Raw genomic sequence first — 20,970 nt, 5'->3', positions numbered from 1 at the left:
ACTCATTACATGATTAATATTTGGCATTCCATACTTGCTAACACAAGGAATTTTTTTGTATTTTATTGATTGTTCTCAAGCTTTATTTCTAATTCTTTTATTTATAACATAATGGTCTTTAGACATTTAAGTGTAGCTTTGCTGCAGCAATAAGTGTCAAATCAAGATTCTTAATATGAAATGTGAAATTTGGTGCTGTTCAATTTTATGAACAGTTATAAACATTGCAGTTCTTCTATATATAATATTATAATTAGCCATTGCAAGAAGGAAGATGTTCCTCCCAACAATATTTTAAAATACAAAGGAATTGAGTCATCTTGAATAAGACACATGACTTATTTTTTTACAGAATTATAAGAAATTCAAGTTGTTCTTTTCATTTGAGTTCCTGTGATCTTCTGCAAAGGTAGTGGCTTAAAGCAACAAGGGCTAGATTCAACTCTGAGAGCTTCCATAGTACACTTTATTAAATACTTAAGTCACCACAGGTCATACCCTCTACTCAGAAATCTAGGTAACTTTTTATACTTATGAGCTCTCACTGAAAAATTCTTTGCTATTTAAAAGCAATGATTTAAACAGAAATTTAGGGTGGGCCTGGGAACCCAATCATGTGTAAGTTTGGAGAGGTTTTGGCAGCTACATTGGTACCAGTTTTCAACAATTTGATATGAAGCTGCTGTCTGCCTCCTTTTGCCCAAATTTATAATGTATTGTCCAGGTTGAGAGAAATCTAATTGCTTCCTCTGCAGAAATTGCTCAGTTTTTGTATTCTGTAGGATATTACTTGGTCATCACTTTCTGCTTCTACATGTGATTGGTACCCTAAACGGTTATTGATGACTGTGCTCGCTGTTAGTTAGCTGGAGGTGGCCACAATCACTCTCCATGATCACCATTGACTGCGTCTTCCGCTCCACTTTGCCAATCTATAGCTGTGCTCTGCCTATGTTTGAGTGCACCTGGCCACTTCTCACAGGAGTGCCTGCACTATTTGGACTATTTTTGTTATAGTGCAAAGGCAGATGCCACAGGGCATCTTTGTCACCAGAAGAGAATTCCTCAATAAAGACTTTGCACGCTGCTCTGAAAACTGCCAGAGTGCTCTTTCTCAATGGTCCTTTGTCCCAAGATGACAAATTTTGGAGCACGGTCAACATTTCTCCACATCCTGTGGCACTCCTTCCACAGGATTTGACCTCTGCACTTACAAATGCCAAATTTCTTTCAAATTTACAGCATAGTTGGTTTAACAGAGTTGTTTAAAATATTAGAAATTATGAATTGTTTATGTTTAGCCTTGGATTTGACATATTCTGTTCAGTCTTAGGACACTTCCACAGATGCCATTAGAGTCATCCTAACTCTTTGGATCTTTTTGGATTGATTCTTTTTTTCCAAGATCATATGATTTTTCTAGTAGTACTAACATAATTCATTATTTCATTGGTTATTTCGAAATCTTTATTATGTGTTGTCTTGGCTTTAAAATCTAAGCAGTCACATTGTTTATCAGATCTGTCATTCTAATATGCTATTTGATAGGCACATTCAGTAAGTTCAAAGCAGAATTTGTGTTTTCAGGCTTCACTCCAACAGTATCCAGAGGATTACAAAGACCTCCCTACAGAAGGTAACATTCAGCAGAAATTCTCTCTACCTGATCACATGGAGTTTCTGTTGCTTTTGTTCTCCTGCTGTGTGTGTGTTTTTTTTTTTCACCCCTCAATAAGGGGAGACTGAGCTCTTAACCTTGTCCAAATGAAAGAAATTTATCCTAAAATCCATTTTACTCAGAAACTGTTAATAGGCATCTGTTGTTTCTTATTATTGTATATAGCACTGTTGATTTTTAAGCAGAAGTGATCACTGATTACAGAAGGAGTTCTGTTTAAAAATTGACTGCATGCTATGCCTTATTTATTTCAAAAGTCAAATGCTTTGTCTATTTGTCATTTTATTTTTCTCTCTCGGTTCAATTCTTAAAGCAAAATATTTAATAGTAACCAAATTTGGGGCTTAAGGGATTACAAGCATGTGGCACTAGTCAGTCTAAAGGTTGGCCAAAGTGGATCTGAGTGTTATAAAAGGGCTGATGTGTATTTACAATGTGAAAAACAAATAAAACTGTTTCATTGGAATCTTAAATATGTTTATCAGTTCCATAAAGTCATCTTTGAAAATGTTGTTTGAAGAGGTTTAATTTCCCTTGACTACTTCTGATCATGTTGCTTTTCTCTCAGAGTTCATTGCAGTACATGGAAACCTTTCTGTTGGTTTCAGTGGATCCTTCTCAGACCTCTATTCCTTAATAATTTAAATTGCTAGTAATCCCTTATTTAGGGATTTCTTTGTTTAATAAGTTTGTCCTTCAGTGTGCAAAAGAAACAGTTTCATAGAAATTATTTATAATTTTCAGACTTTTTCACATATTCCTCCTATTATTATTTTGACATGCAAAAATTCAACCATAATTTTTTTAGGAATATATAAATCCATATAATGTGAGAGATGCTTAGGGAATGGCTCAGTTTACTTCACCACATACACAACCTTATAAACTATCTAAGACTTTATCCTATTAGTCTGCTTGAGTGAGTAGGTTTAGAGTAGAAAATTGTATGAAAGAATAGATATATGGCCATATTGAGTAGGCCTGTCTTCTGCCTAAGAGCAGCATCACAGCAGCTGCATCACATTCTGCAGCTGCATCACAGCAGAATGCTGAAAACGCAACTCTCTTCAAGCAGCAGTTCAAAAAGTTTTTGAGTTTTGGTATTCTGACAACCTATATAGCCATTTTGGACATGGAATTATCCTATCCCTTAAACGAGATCCCATTTTGAAGTTTGAACATCTCACAAAAAGAAGTCAGATGACATTAGATACATTATGGAACAAATCTATTCTTTTCAAAAAGTTGCTTTCCTGATTTGGAAAATAATTTGCATTTGTTTCAATAGAGAGATATTTCCTTTTATCCAGTGTGCATGCTGGCTAGATTAAAATTTGCCCTCTGATAGTTGTAGAAATTATGTGAATAAACAACAAAAAAAGAGCAGGTAGAAAAGGTTGATTGGACTATAATAGTAATAAATGAAATTTGAAGTTAACAATGGTAATCAATTAACATGTAAGCAGGAGATGCTTTTTATCCAAACTGAAAAATAACGAAGCTGGCACATTCACTGTTTCTTGACATGGTGCCTAGGAGGCCACAAACAGCTTGATTTCCATTCTGTCACCACATCGTTGCTCTCGGTGTCAGTGTGTGTGAAGAATGGACTTTATGGATAGGTCCCCTTAAGTCAAGTTTTGCTCTAAAATGAATAATTTTATCCCATGATAGCCAAAGGAAATAGGCTAGATATTTTAAAATACTTGACATTTAATGACTTTTTGTGACCCAATTAACTATGAGATAATTTGAATAAACTGTTACTGATGTCCTCTTTCTAGCTCCATCTGAAGTGATTTTTTCATTTGATGTTGGAAATGGACCTAGTGAAGTTATAGTGCAATCACTCACTTCCTTAAATGACAACCAGTGGCATTATGTGAAGGCTGAACGAAACATCAAGGAGGCGTCCTTACAAGTCGATCAGCTTCCTCAAAAGTCTCAAGCTGCTCCACCTGATGGGCATATTCGCTTGCAACTCAACAGCCAGCTTTTTGTAGGTAGGCACTCATTTCACAGATTTTTTATGAATTTTTTTTTTAAAAAAAGTAACTGAGCCAGTAGTTATTACTAGATGAGCTTTCAATTACACTATCCTTTGACTGAGATTTGTTTGAAGAACAACTAAAGGATCTATTCCTCTGGCCTTTGTTAACACACTTAATAAAATATTCAGATCGTGTTTACTTAATATTGGAAATGAGAAAAAGGGACTGTTACTTGCTTTCACCGAACCATGAGTAATCCAGATCTACAGTCTGTTCTATCTAAACTGTGAAAGATTCAAATGAGGAAGTTTACCGGAGCATTTCTAGCTTTGTACTTTAGCATATGTGACATTAATGTATTTAGATAAACTACTGGAAAAGGAGAAATAGTATAACCAAGAATTAATGCTTATTTAAAATAATGTATAGGTGTTATGTATATGATAGTGTTCTCACTGTAATATTGGCATAGTATTTATTCATATGTTTCTGGTGTACTCATACGGTATACACTCTAAGGGCATATAAAGACTGCCTTACCTTTAACCATGCCAATAATATAGCTAGATGTACTATAAGACATGCTGTACTAAATGCGCTTATTTTTCATTTGCCAGGTGCTGGGGAGGAGGGCAGTTAAGGGGAAGAGTGTTATGAAATTGTACCTAAAGAAGCTACAGTTGTGTGTCCCTAAGAAAAAATTAAATGGAGAGGGAACCCTAGTGCACTGGGACTGGAATTTTGAGCTATGTCTCAAAAAAGCATCAAGAGAAGAAGGAGACGAAACCGAAAATTTCATGTTTTTGTTATGGAGGGGGATTCTGTAAGAAAGAAGATATCCAAGATATGAACTATAGTGGAGTTAGGAAAAGTCCTAAAGTTAGTTTATATTCACAGTAATGGTCTAGTATATTTTATGGAAAGAACAGGAGATTTCTATTTACTATTCTTCATTAAGTTATACTGGTATCCTCTTATGTGTCTTACCAAATAACTACTGTTATGTGAACACCTAAAACTACATCAGTTTGAATATGCAAGGGCTGGTCTTTAAACCACCTCTAAGAAACAGTCTAATTCTACAGATTTTCTCAGGTATTTCAGCACCTAGAATTTAGGAAAAGGTTTATGGCAATATAAAGTTACTTGCTACAGTGAGCTAGTCTCTAGCTTTACTAGCTTTTTTCCCAGATTTAAAACTGTACTAAGCTTTATTCATGGTTTCACTTTCCAGTAATCTCTTTATGGAGTAATTGACCATTGAATAGATTCTTTCTTGTCAAATAATTGGACCGAAGTAATTTGACTATCTTGTCAAATAGTTTGCAATTCCAGTAAACTTATATACTTTCATCACCCATATGGAGGTGGCAATTTAAAAATTGGTTTGAATTTTATCTGCAAACAAGCTGTCTAGCTTGTTTTCTTCAGATATTGTTCAACTTGAATAAGTTGTATTAGAAGAATATTTCTGTTGCTTTGTTTCTGGTGGTTTTTTTCCTCTTTGAAAATTTCTTAAGATGCTGAGATTAAAATGAAATATCACAGTATCCCAATGCATACCTTCAAATCCTTCACAGGTTTGTACAATTACTTTGAAATAATTTGGAGCAGAGCTGATAAAAGTGATATTTGTTTAATTTTATTATGTCATAATAGTGTATTTGAAGTTTGACGTAACAAATGACAGTGATTCATTTGACCCATTTATGCCAATGTATTTCTTGAATATAATTTGTAAAGGTTTGCTGCTACTTCAGCAGTTTTCTTTTGAGTAATCTCTTTATTTTTGCAATTGCATTACTGTATTGTGAATCAGTGTGGATTTCTAGTTTATTTTGCTTTTGAGTTAAACCAGACTGTTGGCTTTATATATATGTATATGTATATATATATATAAAAAAACCTTTTTAATAACTCCCAACTACTATTTATAAGGTATATTTTAATTTTCATCTCTTTAGTCAAATCTCATTTTCCTGAGTGGAGAGAGTCTTCAGATTTACTGTTTGATTGCTTCTGCTTACAGTCAACTGGTACATTCATTACTCCATGCTCAGACTTGTCTGCTCAAGCTATTGAAAACATCTAAAGAACATGAGACATGCAGAATGTCAGAAGAATAGCATTAGCAGAGATGTTTTATTTAAATATCATTGTGTTTGCCTATTACTTGCCATAGTTACCTATCAGTCATTTACTAACTTACCAGAACTGTGATTTCTTCAGGCTAACACCCTCTTGTTTTTCTTGCTAAATGTAAATACTCTGGTTTTCCAAAAACTATCAACAAAAACCTAAAGCTGCCATCAAAATGCTAATTTTAGCAGAGGCAACATAAAGAAAACTTTCTCATTGTTATGTGGTTTTGTGCCAATTTATCTGTAAAAAACTTCACAGCTACGTCAAGGTACCAAGTACCAATAGAACTGGTACTCTAGTGTGTATAAATGTAATATGCTTATAAACCAGTCTGTGCCCCACAGACCTTATGGTGTTTTGAAGATCAATATAGAGAAGTTAGAACACACACAAAAAAATCTGGAAAGGTTTGTCCTCTTTCTTTTTACCTCATATGGTGTGGCCCCTAGAACTGCAACTTTCACAAGATTTAAGATATTAAGGCAGTAAAGCACTATCATTCCCATTTTGTAATGAGAAACTGAGGAACAGAGAGACTAAGGCTAGGTCTGTCTTGCAAGGTAGACACTGCAGGCTGAAGAGCAGGTTTCAGCACAGCAGTTCAGTAAATTATTTGCCTTTCTTTTGCCAGATTTGAATATTACCTTGTCAAGGTAGAGGAAAGACTGGGATGTCTTCTGGAAGGAATTGTCTGGAGTGGCCACACTACATCATATGGGCCCAGAACTTCCTATTTCTTAGATGAGAGCCTGGCTCTCGGAGCTGAGCATGCTAAAGCTCTTCCTCCTTTAAAGGTGTCTCAAGCTCAGCAACAATTCCTGTAGATCATGTATTAACATTTGAACCAGATGGTCAACTCAGACTAGTAGGCAGAGCCAGATCTTCTCCTAGGTGACGGTGTACAAACATATACTAAATAACTTTCCCAAAATCGTTGAGGAGGGAGAACCATGGCATCTAGGATCTCATGTTAATGCCCCAACCATGGGAACTCCCTTCTACAGTCAGAGTTCATTTCCCCTTCCCTCTTCCTTCCCTCTCCCTCTCCCTCTCCTCCTCTTCTCCTTTTTCTAAAAGAACCCCTAATTTCTGGATGTGACTCCTTTGTGAATTAATAGAACTGAACATCATTGCTTGGTATCTTTACTGTGCAAAATCCTTGTTTTCCATTAAAAGCTTCAAGAGTTCACTGTAAGTACTTGACAAAAAAAGTAATCAGATATGCTTTTAGAGCTATTTATAAGTATTTTCACATGTTTAGGCATGTTTCTTGAAAACTCATAATGGACTGTAAAACATAAAGAGTTTTTTACACATCAATTCTTTTCAATTTTTAAAAGCTCATATGAATCTATTTCAGGTGGTACAGCATCCAGGCAGAAAGGATTTTTGGGATGCATTCGTTCTTTACACTTAAATGGAATAGCCCTTGACCTGGAAGAGAGAGCGAAGATAACGCCAGGCGTTGAACCAGGCTGTCCCGGACATTGTAGCAGCTATGGTAACCTGTGTCACAATGGAGGAAAATGTAGAGAGAAATACAGTGGATTCTCTTGTGACTGCACTTTCTCTGCTTACGCAGGGCCATTCTGTAAGAAAGGCAAGCATGTCTTTTAGTTTTATGAATTATTAGAAGTAGAACCATACCGTCTAGAACAAGATCTTTAATACCTTTTAAAGATATGCCTAAATACTTGCAAAATATTTATGAGTGAGTTTAACTTAGAGAAACATTCAGCTGAATTTGTTCAGTAACTGTTGCTATCTTTAATGCTGTCATGAATATTCCAGAGACATATACTCAACATCTACCATTTAAAGCAGACACCACACTGTCCAAGAGGATCAGCATCTTGTCTGTAACATTATGCAATGGTTTTGAAACTTTTATATTATACTACGGTTACCAATACTTTCAGATTTCTCTTTCAAGTCTTAATTTCAAAACTAGGACTAAATTTGGCAAACGAACTAAGAAACAGAAAATCCCCAAACTGTTTTTTACTCTAAAAGATAAGTGAGATCATGGGAAACAGGATTAGGCTCATCTGGCCAGTTATTTTGAAAGAGCTCTTTGCTATGGTCCTATACTGATAGGTGGTCACAAGTCACCGAGTTTGACTTTTAAGAGTGGAAATTCATCTAGAACTTTTAGTATTTGCAAATAATTCTTGTCTGCTAAAAACACCTTGCTTTCTTCATGTATTAAATGCATTCTGTAAGGTATGAGTGGCTTAAATGCCATAACTCCTTGTGCCTATACATCAGTGAGCAAGGCATCGGTCCAGCCATTGAAAAACCACCAGTGCCACCACAAGGATACAAGACTCATGTGAAGTCCTTCCCTGTCTATCACTGTGCAGCTAATGCCACTCACTGAGAAAGGGAACGTTCCTCCTCCCCAGCAAACAGCAAAAGAGACTGATGGTCACACTCACTGTTTATTATTCTGCAGAGCCTGAGTGGGTCCTGTAGCTGAAAGTGAGAGGTGACCTATAATGATAACTTTCAGTCACCCTCTATCAATATACTCAGTCAGATTACAATAATTTCCCAAATGTTTTGTAAATGTGGAGGCTGTGTGCAAAAACAATATAGTCCAAGACAGTGACTTTTAGCAGGAAACCTTTGTGGGGAGGCACAGAGACACAGAGACCCTCTATGAGTGACTCCTCCATGAGAAGACCATCACCTGGTTTGTACTCTCCCTTCCCTTTCTCCTATCTGACCTGTCTCTTTCCCATCACCCAGTGTTTCAGGTGTGGCCAAGGTTAGTCAGTATCTTGTGTTTATACCCTGTACCCATTTCTCTGTAGGAACAGTACACAAAAGTGAGAGGACATATGGACTTGAAGATATAGATAAAAAGGAAAAAAACAGAAGGCACATTCAAAACCAGACAAAAAGAAACTCTTCTTCATACAACAGATAAACAATCTGCCTATTTAGCTGGGCTTTCGGTCCGTGATGAGTCGTATTATCCTCTGCAGTGCTGAAGAGTAGTTCCATTGATATTTCTTTTTCGGCTTTATCTCTATAGCTAAGGATACTTTTTTTTCTTTCTGTAGTGGAAAAAGAAAAAAAGCCTTACTGTTGTTTTGCCTGATATTTAAAACTGAATTACCTGTTGTTTCAGAGATCTCTGCCTATTTTGGGACTGGCACTTCTGTGACATACAATTTTCAAGAATACTACACCTTAGCTAAAAATTCCAGTTCTCATGCTTCTTCTTTCTATGCTGACATGACACTGAACAGGGAGGCAATTACATTTACCTTCCGAACGACACGGACACCAAGCTTGCTGCTTTATGTCAGCTCCTTCTACAAGGAATATCTCTCGGTCATTCTCACCAAAAACGGTGAGTGTTCAGCTAGTCTGTCTGGAAACACTAATGAACCTCATAGCTGCCGACCCGGATTCATTCTGATTCCCCGACCTGAATCACAAAGCATTGTCCTGTTGTTGCTTTAGATGGTGGATTTATTTTTCAGCTGTACCAAGCAATGTTTTCCACCTGAAAAATTGCTGCAGCCATACTCTGTTATTTCCTCCTACTGTAGCTCAAATTTTTACTACCTTGTTTTAAAATCCTGTCAGCAAAAATGATTATTTCTGGAAATCCTTTAGAAATGCAGTAGAATATTTCAGATTACATTTTTTGCAAGTTTCAAAATTGAGACTCAAAATATGTCAGCTGTGTCCCTTACACATATGAAATATAAAGTGCTAAATATTTAGGATGAGCAATGAAATGAAGTTGATCCCTCAAATAAATTAGATATTTGTCTTGCTCTACAAATGCTCATATGTAAGAAGAAGAATTGTGTGTTAACTACATCATCTGTTTTGTACATAGTTTATTATACTTTTATCAACCCCTGCAGGAAGTTTACAGATCAGGTATAAGCTAGATAGCCATCAAGATCCTGATGTCTTCAGCATCAATTTCAAAAGCCTGGCTGATGGGCAGCTGCAACATGTGAAGATCAACAGAGAAGAAGAAGTGCTCTTTGTAGAGGTAATTCAGTTAAGCAGAAAAGGTGGATTGTCATCAAGGAGTACAACATCCAAAGTAACATGAAATAAAAAGTTACAATAAAACAAGTACCCCCAAATAAACTGTGTTTTAATAGCTCAAGTAAATAAAGTGAAGCATAGCAAACTCATACTGAGCCTCAGTATAAGTCTAGATTATACAATCTCTTTGATGTCTGTCATTTCTATTAAAAGGCCAGTTTTCTATTATAAAGGTCGGTTCCTCCTCATCATTTTATATGAGAATACAATGAATTGTTTTATGGCTAAATTTTTATAATTTGTAAAAAGGGGATGACTTCTTACTTATTTGGGGTCTTGTGTTTTGTTTTTTTTCCTTCAAATAAAGTATCAAACAACAGTTCATACACTTTACCACTTAGGTTATAATTTAAGTGTGTTTGTCTAATTCTCCCAGGTCCCTTTTACATTAAAGGAATATAAATATTGAGGAAAAAATATTAAGAAAAAAATTGGATTTTGGTTTTCCATTATTTTTGATGAAATTGGATGATAAGATCCCTATTAGAGATCCATAGAAAAGATCCATAAAAGATCCATATTTAATATGCTACTTCTAGATACTAATGTATAAAAAGCCTTAACTTTAAATTAAATGTTAAAAAACCTGGATGTTAGAAGTTAGTGTTTTGGGACAAGAGTTGAATTTCCATAATTGTGCACTGGTACAAGGCTTGAAGGCAAGTTGTTCTAGAGGGACCATGGGAGCGGAGCATTTACAGTATAGTATTTAATTATGTACTGTTTATTATTATTACTATGTAATGTTGAATGCCTTTTTTTAATAAGAAGAGCCTTTTTTTGTGTTTTCAGAGGTTTATCAGTTTTATTCATCCTATACATGACTAAGAAGGAACCATATAAATCAATAAGATAAATAATGGTTTTACTAAGTGGGATGCTTAGGAAGTTTCACAGTCATAATCAGTGATCTGAGGAAGCTGCTCATGAATTCGTTGATTAGTTTTTGTGCTACAATTAGCAAAGGTTTCCCTCAGCTCTTTCTATTTTTAACCTTCATCTTCTCTCTTTTTTGCAAACTTTGACTAATATCCTTTCCACTATTCTACATTTTTTCACTGAACCATTCTGCAGGTTAACCACAATGAAAGAATGAAATTTATTCTGTCTTCAGGCACAGAATTCAATGCAATCAAGTCCCTCACACTTGGCAAGATTTTAGGTAAGTGGAACGCCACATGAATTTCCAAAACATAGATCAAAATATCATCATGACACATAAAAAGTAATAACCCTAATCTCACTAAGAGCCATGTGTTGTCTTGGATTTAATTAGACACTGAGCGACAATCAAGGTAGAAACTTCAGTCCTGTCAAAGTGCAAATATAATCATGTGCAAGTGCTTCCTGAAAAAATGAGCAAGTGGGTTCCGTCAAAAATAATTTCACACATCTCTGCCATTTTGCAATCAAGCATTAGGAAACACAACATTTTTCTTACTCCAGAAAAGCTAAATCACTATCAAATCACACACAAAGACCACAGAGTAGTATAAATCAGGTACTATATTTAAGAAACTTTGTGTGATTAGCTTTTGGAGGAAACAGGATTAAGGTAGTGTAAGAAGAACCCTTCTGGAGTTACTTTTTTAAAACAAATTAAGCTATGGCAAAATATTTTATCTAGTGCTAATTTATCACAAGCTGTCTGTCTGTAATGACCAAAATCTAATTTACATATCTGCAACTGCCATTCTTTCAATTATGTTAAAATAAAATAGGCTGAACTAGAATTCTCAGGTTCTTATTAATTTCATATTTGTCATATTGGGAAATCTCAGCAATAGAGTAAGGTGTGGTGCCGGTGAAAATTTGAAGGAAATTTTGTTTCTCTTTCTTGTAAAGTGATTCAAAATCTGTGTTGTTACATTTCAGTATCAAGTAAAGGTCCATTTGTGTGTTCTTGCTGTAATAGCAGTTTTTGTTGCAGCAGTGTGAAAACAGAGCTGTAAAGCCTGACATAGTCTGCAGTGTACACTAACTGATGCTGCATTGACCTTTTCACTGTTTTGTAGTTAAGACTGATTATTTTCATCCCTCCATGTTTAGTCTTAGGGGGAGTATAGAATAAATGGGTCTACCAAAATACTGGTTACTGGAAAAGATCCTACGTAGGTTTACAGAACTTAAAGGTTTAGGATTTTATATGACATACTGGTTGTTACCATTACTGTCAGCAACTCTGTTTTTTAATTTTTAATACAGAAAGTATTTTTAACAAAATTATGGCACCTTTTTCCAAAACGAGACTGGAAAATAAACTGCCTCCCTTGATCTCTCCTTGGTGCTTGACCATTTAGCCAGTGAGCTGCCTGCAGGAGAGTAATAGTTTCCCATTCTTTTAAAATCCCTTTAAGTAAGCTAAAGTGTTAACAAAAGCTTTTTGTAGGAATAAATTCAGAAAACTGATATGTGACATAGAAGAAATTAAGTTTTCATCTCAAATTGGCATAGATGATATATTATTTCTCTTGCTCCCCTATGCTTATGGGAACTATTTACATGTTTTATACAATACCTAGCCTAAAACAGAAGTTCTAAAGAGTGTTTCTGAACATTCAGTTTTATGTGGTTTAGTTTAGAGGATTTTTACAGCTAGGTACCTGAGGTGTGCTTCCAGGATCCATATATCTACCACTTGTGGTATAGTACCTTTGGGAATACTATAACAGCTTTGGTAAATCAGTGTTTCTGCCGCTGTAACAGATTCAGAAATACTGTCCTGAGTATGGAAGTAGAAAACTGTTGTTTTTCCGTAAAATCTCCTATTGATGAGTAAAACATTATCTCAAATTGTCCTTCATGCCACTGGATTAGAGGCAATAAGTCTGGACCTGCGTCTGTCTGACCTGTACCACACTGGAGTCATACCAAAGCTGCACAAAAGGTGTATGCAGATCACCTCTGTTCTGAGGAAAATGAGTTTAATTCTCTCTCTCTCTCTCTCTCTCACGTATGTGTGCGCACGTGCACACACATCACTTCCCAAAGTAGCCTCTCCTACATGTAATCTTGGCTGGAAAAAAGAGGTTCATGATACAGTCAGGTTCACACAATATTTGTAGTTTCAAAACAGATGCATAATTAAGATGACATCTGACCTATCATTGTTTTGAAAAGCAGCTATGTAGACAGAGTATTTGTGAGAGATCTGAATGTGACATTTCAGGTGTAAATAATTTAATGGCTCATATAGCAGATGGTTGTGTTTTTCAGTTCTAAGAGTGATATCTGGAAGACATGAAGGAATCATTTTGAACACAAAATAAAATGTATTCAATGATTTTTTTCATATTTCCAGTAACAGAGTACTGATGAGAATTACCTTAAAATTAATTAAATAATAAAATTTAAAGATCACATTTGTAAGTTTCTTAAAAATCCTAATTATTGCTTAATTGAGATTTTTTTGAAAAAAACTATTTATTTGATCTGTTTTCTGACTGGAAAAGTAATTAGAGACTTCTAACACAAAAAAATGCATATTAATTTTGAAAACTAGAAATTGCCTTTATAGAACACACAGTCCAGCAAAAAACTAGCATGTAGATATATACAGACAGCGAATGGAAAAGAGAATCATAATTTTAAGCATATGTGTAAAACAATATTAGCTAAAATACAAACCATTAGATGAAAATTGTTCAAAACATGTTTAAAAGTAAATCAATAATAAAATTGAATCAGGTATTGATAATGTTTTGAAACGTATTATTCTGTCCCAATCGCAGTCACATAAGGGCAATATCACAATGAACAATACAGAAGTAAAGGATTTAACTTCTTTGTTATGAAATTTCATACCAAAGCTTGCATATTTTTACTTAAAAATGTATTTGATCCAATATAATGAAATGTACATTTTCAGGAAAATAGCACTCTCTTTTGATCAGTATTTTAAATTAAAGACCAATGTTGTCTCTTCCGAACAACCCCACATTGTTATAAAGGTCCAGAGATGGGCGTTTCTTTGATTATATGATTGCTTTGCATCAGCAGAGCAGCACGAGGCATGGAGTTACACAGACTGTGGGGACATTCAGCTCAATTTGGCTCCATCCTGAGGAAAAAATATGCTATAGTGGTCTCCCTCTTAAAGGGGGATGTTGCTGAAGAGCTGCTGTTTCTGCTATAGGTGTGACTGCTTTGGCTCTGATTCTCGTGAAGTCCTGCTGTCTAGAAGCGGGAGGGGATTCTGTGAAGAGAGTAGAAACAGGAGGTTTAAACAAAGGAAGAAGTACCAAAAATAGGAAACCATTATCTACTTCTCCTACTTTGAAACGTTCTATTGTAGGTCAGAAAGCGATGGATTTTCTAAGAGCTGTCTTCAGTTGAAGAGGCAGTTGGTCTGAACTCTTCTGCAGTTATATATAGCCCAGGTTTTTGTTAAAAGCAAATCTGAGAGTCAGTTACTTAACTAATTCTGAATTCCCAGAAAAAGGTATCAGTGTTCTCTCTCATTTCCCAAAACCTAAGCTTCCCAGATTAAAGACCCTTGAATTTCCCCCTACGTCACACGGTGACAAAAGAGGCCAGGAGCTAAAGGATGTTGGGACTCAGCTAAATATGTGAAGGTCAAGTTGTGAGGGAAAGGAGGAAAAAAGCGTATTCAGCCACTGAGTTTGCAGGATGAAAGCCAAAAGTGCTCCTTATAGTTTTTCCCCCTCAAAGGTACTCTCCCTCAAAGCACCCCACACTGCAGGAAGGCTGTAGAAGCCTCTCTTCTTATGGTAACCTGCTGATAAAGTAATTTACTTCAGCTGAGTAAAGCCATATTTGCCCATGACAAAGCTTCCCAGCCAGGCCTGCAGGAGAGCAGACAGCTCTGGGAGATGCTCTTCTCTGGGGACAGTAGTTAATCTTTTGCTGCCAACTAAGATAAGGATGTGTTTTCAGCAAGCTTTACTTAGATCTGATTTATACGCAGAGTTTCACAGCTTAAGAGAATGTGTGATTTTAAGCCAGTTTAGTTAAACCAAGGTATGACCCAGAGTATGGACATCTCAAACAATGTAAAAGTGGTTATTTTAATAATAAATAAAGGGAAAGTTTCACTAGACTGTTAAACAAAAGGCCTAAGTTAAACTGATAAATTAATTTTAAAAGGATCTCTTCAAGGATATTTTGTACCCACATGTAAAATGTGATTTCTGTGTATAAAAACTATTCATATCTATTTGTAGTTAATTTGTCCTTTTCCAAATCGGTTTATTCATCTCTGCAACACATATAAGACCATTTAACTTACTTATGGGAATATTGTTGAGGATAATTAATAACTGTACAGCTTGCTTAAGAAAGAAGAGCTTTAATTAATATAGTTTTTACTGATAAAGGAATGATGGAATTGCAATCACTGTGCTGCACTGATATGTAAAATATAGTGATAATTCAAATTGTTAATTTAAAATCAGCCTTTTAAAACAATAATGTCTGGGTACTCCTACACAAGTGCCGAAGTGAAGCACATGCTAATTAAAAGTTGCTTTGAAAAGTCTCATTTCTCTCAGTTTTTTGTTACTATTTGGGAATTCAAATAGTAATAAAATAGTAAAATTTAGTCTTTTAAAGGTGGTTTAGAAAAGCTTTTAATATATGCTTGTGAGTGTAAAATATGCATTTTCTACACAGCTGCTTTAATTTAATGAACACATAAATGCAGTCCAGCAAATTCATGAGAGGCACATTTTAAAATCTGGGGTTTTTTCATCAGATTTTTAATTTAGTCAACCAGGCTTGTCTAGGCATACTTCCAGTAAAGAAGCTATTCAGGGCAATCATTTGGGGAAGCAGAAAGTTTCCACAGTCTTAAAATCTTGGATGAAATGCCAGTATTTAAAAATCAATATTCAGGGATTTAGCCAAGATACTTTAATTTGATGAAATAATTCTGTTGGCAAATATTTGCCTTCTAATGTTTAAAATAAAACATTAAAAAATAAAGCATTAAAATAATTTTTTTTTCTAGTCACTCTCAGCAATGTGGCAAGTGACAACCCCAGAAATAGCACCTACTTGTAACTCCGGACTGCTGGATTTTTAATGCTGAAAAGCAGCAAAAAGGCACAGTGGCAAATCTCTTTTTTTTAATTTGCTGTTAATTAAATTGCTTTCTTAATTGGCATTTTTTTCAGCAGTAAACTAACTGGTAACAAGTTAATGAAAAGGGCCCTGAACTGTTTTTGAATATTTTTAAAGGGTATACTTCTGTGCACAAAAGCCCACAGTCCAGAAAAATTGATTATTTAATGAGGAGTTTTTAGTAGAATTTTCTCAAATCAACTACTTTCTAATTAAAACCACCAGCAACAACATACCAAAACATGTAAACTTTCTGATCCACACATGGAAGGGTTTTTTTTGGCCAAAGCACTTTATCTCCTCCTGATGACTCCTGAACACTTTGATCTAAACCTAAACTTCAGTAAAATAATCTTGCATTTCTTCATGGTCTAAAAAAGTTACAGTGTGTAGTGGCACTGCATTTGCCTGGTCACACATTTACTGCAGAAACAGAATCCAAATGTGATTGAAGTCAGTGGGTGCGTAGATATAGTTACTCTTGACTGCAATGAGCACTTTTAATGCAAAAAGCATGGCTGTAATAAAATGTATGTACCAACACAAGACTGTTGTACAAATGTAGGATTTTGCGACAATCCATTCTGAGTACACCATTAGCATCTCCAGCTGAAAATTTAACTCTGAATGTTCAATGTTCATTAGTTTTTTCAACTAGATAGGTTAAAAAAAAAAAAAAAAGTTTTGGCTGAGTGAAATGATAGGCAGGCTGGAAAAAGCTAAGCAAAGAAAGGACCTGAGATAAGATAAGATTCTACAGGAATTTTTAAAAAAACGAAAGCTTGATTATCAGCATCATAAAAGCAGAGAGGTCACAGCTAAGTCTTTTGGTTGCACAGTTCTTGCCTTGAAATGGAGATGAAATGGAAATGAAATTAGGAGATGTCGGTCTGCTGACTTTCAACACTGCTTCGTAGAGGACCAACAGCTGAAGTAGAATTCAAAAGAGAGAGTTGTTTTGTTTGGTTTTTGTTTTTGTTTTGTTTTGTTTTGTTTTCGAATGAGGCAATGTAGGTGGGGTAATTTAGTCTTTATTTTCGGGAAAATGTGGAGTATGTTTTGCAAATGAACTGTTATAAAGATGCCTAAGGGTGCACAATTGCAGCTTATTACAAAGCACAGTCCCTGATAAGCAACATCTCTTTAATGTGTCATTTTCAGTCAGGAAAATTTTACACGAGTTTGTGTTCCCCAAAGTTTATCTCTTTTTCCAGTGGTATTACTTGGTCTAATATGAAGTTTAACTTCATCCCAATAGTCTTTTCTAACTAATGAGTTAACTGAACCCTGAGGATTATTAAGTATCTAGTTTCCTTTTGCATTATATGCATACAATATTTGCCAAATGTTTTGCATAGGAAACTAGAAGTTAATAGGAAATCCTTCACTCTTCAGATTTTCCTTCTGTGGCATAGTTAGGAACATATTTCTTTCCACACAATTTTGGGGACAATTTTTCTTGTCCTCTCAAATTAAAGTCTTTTTTACATGACATCCAGATAAAAGAGGCAGTTAAACATCCACATTTTATGCAGTCAGTCTTTCAGTTTAGATGGGGAGCCATTTGGCTAACATCCATCTGTGTAATAGTTTACCAGCTTTGAAATAAGGAGCGAGCAGCTGAGGAAGATGTTTTCTTGTTACTTTGCAACATTCTACCAAAAAGCATTAGCCCAGTTTTCGCTATTAACCTCATTGTACTGAAGATTGCATTGTACGCTGGTATTTAAAATTATTATGGTAGCCACTGTAAAGATCACAAGTTGATCCATGTGTTCTAGGATAAGCTGGAGAAGTAAATGAAAGAGATGATATTCCTACTTACTTAAAATGTAAAAACTTACTTTCTTTAAGAGTCCAGTTTGAGCAATTAGTACTTCTAGAGTTTTTGCTTAAATTAGACCTGTCAGAGTGAAGAAACTGTATTCAATTGCCAGACTAGTGCATTAGTGAGCATTAGATGCTGAGTAAATAGTGAGCTCTGACAGGGTACATGCATTTAGAAAGGCAGCTCAAGAGAATAAGAGAGTTTGGGGTTTTTTTAGTGGAAAAACTAATAGTATCATGTTTAAAATGTACAGTCAGTTGGAATGATATTCTTTCTTTTTTTTTTTTAATTTCACAGAAAAAATATCATGATGTCTTTCCCGAATCTGAGGTCTTCCGAGACTGATTGTTTTGACAAAGTTGATGATGGTGGGATGGAGTAGATATATGAATCTGTAGAAAGCATATGATCCAGTAATGTACATATTTATGAGAAGGAGCCTAATAAAATATGTATTTTTCATGAACACATGCTTCATCCTTATCTTTTTGCAGAATGAAAAAATGATGCATTTTAATTTAAATATTGTAGTTACATTTTAATCTTTTTGCTTTAGAGCTTGCTGTAGTAAGTTAAAAGCATTTCCCTCAGCAGACTGGCAACTGGCATCCTCAAAAAGTGTTGAATGTATCTGACTGTCTTTTAATTAAAGACAGACAAGAAAGGGATGCGGTGAATCTACATATGTTGCTGTAACTCAAATATACTCAGAGGAACACAGGTTAATTATTCATTTATTCTTCTGTCACTTTATTTTGTACGTTTGCACTATGATTAATTGTGTTCTGTTCCTTTTGATTAACAGAAAACAGCGATGCAGATGAGGAGACTATGAAGGCAAACTCTCAGGGGTTTACTGGATGTCTCTCTTCAGTGCAGTTCAACCACATCGCTCCTTTGAAGGCTGCACTGCACCACGGCAGCTCAGCCCCCATCGTTGTAAAGGGACACTTCACTGAATCCAGCTGTGGCACTTTAACTGGAGCTGACTCAACATCAAGCGAAACAACCCATTCATTTGCAGGTAGCACATGGTTTTCACTTGCTAATCTCTAAAGCAAAATCTAAAAGTAGAGGACGCATGACCTGCATCACTACTGTCTTTTTTTTAATATGTGTTAACGCCTCAGGGGTAATTTGAAAAATATTTCTCTTCTCTTTGTGCTTACTTCCTTTTATCTAGCCTTTGTCTTTTCCTCTGAACATTCTCATTTTTCTCTTCATCTCTATGAAGTGTGATCTACATCACTGATATTTACACTCTTATGAACCCCACGAGTACCACTATTCCATACTGTATGTGAGCTGTAACCATGTGTGTTTATCTTGAGAACCCTCCTCCTATTTGTCTGTCATTTTCCTTTCTTTTTCTGCTGCAGATCATTCTGGACCAATAGATGAGGGAGAGCCCTTAGCTAATGCAATCAGAAGTGACTCTGCAATTATTGGAGGTAATAGGGACTATAACAACTCCACTAAAACCTTAGTTTTCCAATTACTGTGAGTCTTTCAGTGCTGATGTGAAGTCAGTGGGAGTTTTGTGTGCATAAGGAAAAAAAGCACAAAGGTCTGGTTTTATTGCAAGTGATATGCGTTGAAAGACAAAGATGAAAGTGTGTTTCAAAATGCAAGTAGTAGCTCTCAGGTTTTCTTGTGACATAAAGTTATGCCGTCAGTGTTTCTGTACATTGGAATACTCTGCTGAAGCACAAGATATTCAGAACAGGTTTTCAGATTGCGTAATGCTAGTTTCTATGACTTAACAACCAACTATTTGGATGTGTTGTGGCAAATGGCATATGTTTAAAAAAGAACAATGTTTGCTCTTTGGCTATGCCAAAACATTACCTTTTGCTACATGGACAAGTTCAAAGTGAGGAATCTCTTGTTTAATATATCTCAGCTGCACAGCTCTTTCTTGGGAAAATGGGGGCTCACATTCCTTGAATGAATCCTTTGACACTTTTCATGTTTCATTTTAGTTATTATTTGGAAAACAATACATTCTTGGGCAGAGAACCACTTTCATTGATTCACAGCTTAAAAATAAAATGCATGTTAAAATAGTTTAAAAATATTTAATTACTGTTGGTCTGAAATACTGTTTCTCCTCTTTTTCCTTTGCATTTCTTTTGGTCACTTTGACCAGTTCAAAGAGAGCTACAAATGATCACCCACAAACATTTTTCAAAACACTTATTTTTAATGAAGACACAGTGGAAGAACCACATACATTTTAAGTGCTCCCAAACTAAATACGATGGTAGTCCCTTTACTTGGTATCACTATCACAGAATATTTGCTATGTGGCTTAGGGTAAAAGTCTTGTGCTTAAAACAGGACTGATAATCAGGGTACACAGGTTTGATCACTGTGTATTCCTGACTGACCATCTTTAGAGCTGAGATCCTTCCCAGTAGCGGCTGGGAAGCCTACCGGTTCTGTCTCTTTGGCAGGAATGGAGAGTAGTCAAGTGAGTCTTAACAGGGAGAGTTGGGGGATACGGAGACCGCAGGATAATTTCAGTTTCCATCACTAGTGTTGGATATGGCTATGACAGTTCAGCTTTTTTCTGTAAAGGATGTGGTTGTCTCCTGTGACAATTTTCCCCTGTGAGAAGTTCTGGTGGTATTTCTTCTCTGGGGAGGAGGTGAGGGAATGATACCTCTTTTCACTTGAAAAATGGCATTCCAACTCTATAATTCAGTAGCTCATTAGTCACTTCAACAAGAATAGGGAATAGAGGAGGGAAAGGTCCTTGATCCTTTAAATTCGGAATAGGTTTCATATCCTTAGACAACTGCCGTAGTGACATTTAGCAGAATAGAGCTGCCAAGGCTTCTCACTCGGGATCAAAGGATTTAGGGCTATGGAGGTGGAGCAAGGACTAGAACCTGCTGCCACCTGTACGCCTGCTGTTTAGATAATAGTACCTGCTATGGTCAGTACCTACTGACTTACCCTCCACAGCTCTAGCTCTTAAGCTACTAAAGAGGTAATAAGAGGCAATCAAATCTAGAAGCTTCCTTGCTTATATAGTAGTATCTATGTCCGCAGGTTCAAGGCACTTACAGTGTTGTTTCAGTCTTTACTTTCTTGCTAATAATTTGGAACTGTTTATTTATTTGGATGTCCTGGAACAAGCATCTAAGGTAAAAGCATAAGATCAT

At 35.7% G+C, this 20,970-nt stretch overlaps 1 protein-coding gene across 1 annotated transcript in view; it reads left to right on the top strand.

Annotated features, from left to right (window-relative positions):
- The window catches only part of LOC135324713 (contactin-associated protein-like 4), a 221,405-nt gene that overhangs the window by 196,903 nt on the left and 3,532 nt on the right, over positions 1 to 20,970 (top strand). Inside the window, exons 17-23 of the mRNA XM_064501545.1 lie at positions 3,463 to 3,681; positions 7,172 to 7,411; positions 8,948 to 9,172; positions 9,699 to 9,832; positions 10,966 to 11,053; positions 18,606 to 18,824; positions 19,180 to 19,251. Of these exons, the coding sequence (XP_064357615.1) occupies positions 3,463 to 3,681; positions 7,172 to 7,411; positions 8,948 to 9,172; positions 9,699 to 9,832; positions 10,966 to 11,053; positions 18,606 to 18,824; positions 19,180 to 19,251 (1,197 nt within the window). The remainder of the gene's footprint in view (positions 1 to 3,462; positions 3,682 to 7,171; positions 7,412 to 8,947; positions 9,173 to 9,698; positions 9,833 to 10,965; positions 11,054 to 18,605; positions 18,825 to 19,179; positions 19,252 to 20,970) is intronic.

Source organism: Dromaius novaehollandiae, chromosome Z (genome assembly GCF_036370855.1).
Source record: "Dromaius novaehollandiae isolate bDroNov1 chromosome Z, bDroNov1.hap1, whole genome shotgun sequence".
NCBI classification, from domain to species: Eukaryota; Metazoa; Chordata; class Aves; order Casuariiformes; family Dromaiidae; genus Dromaius; species Dromaius novaehollandiae.
The sequence above is the reverse complement of the archived record's forward strand: the minus strand, read 5'-3'. Positions and strand labels throughout refer to the sequence as shown.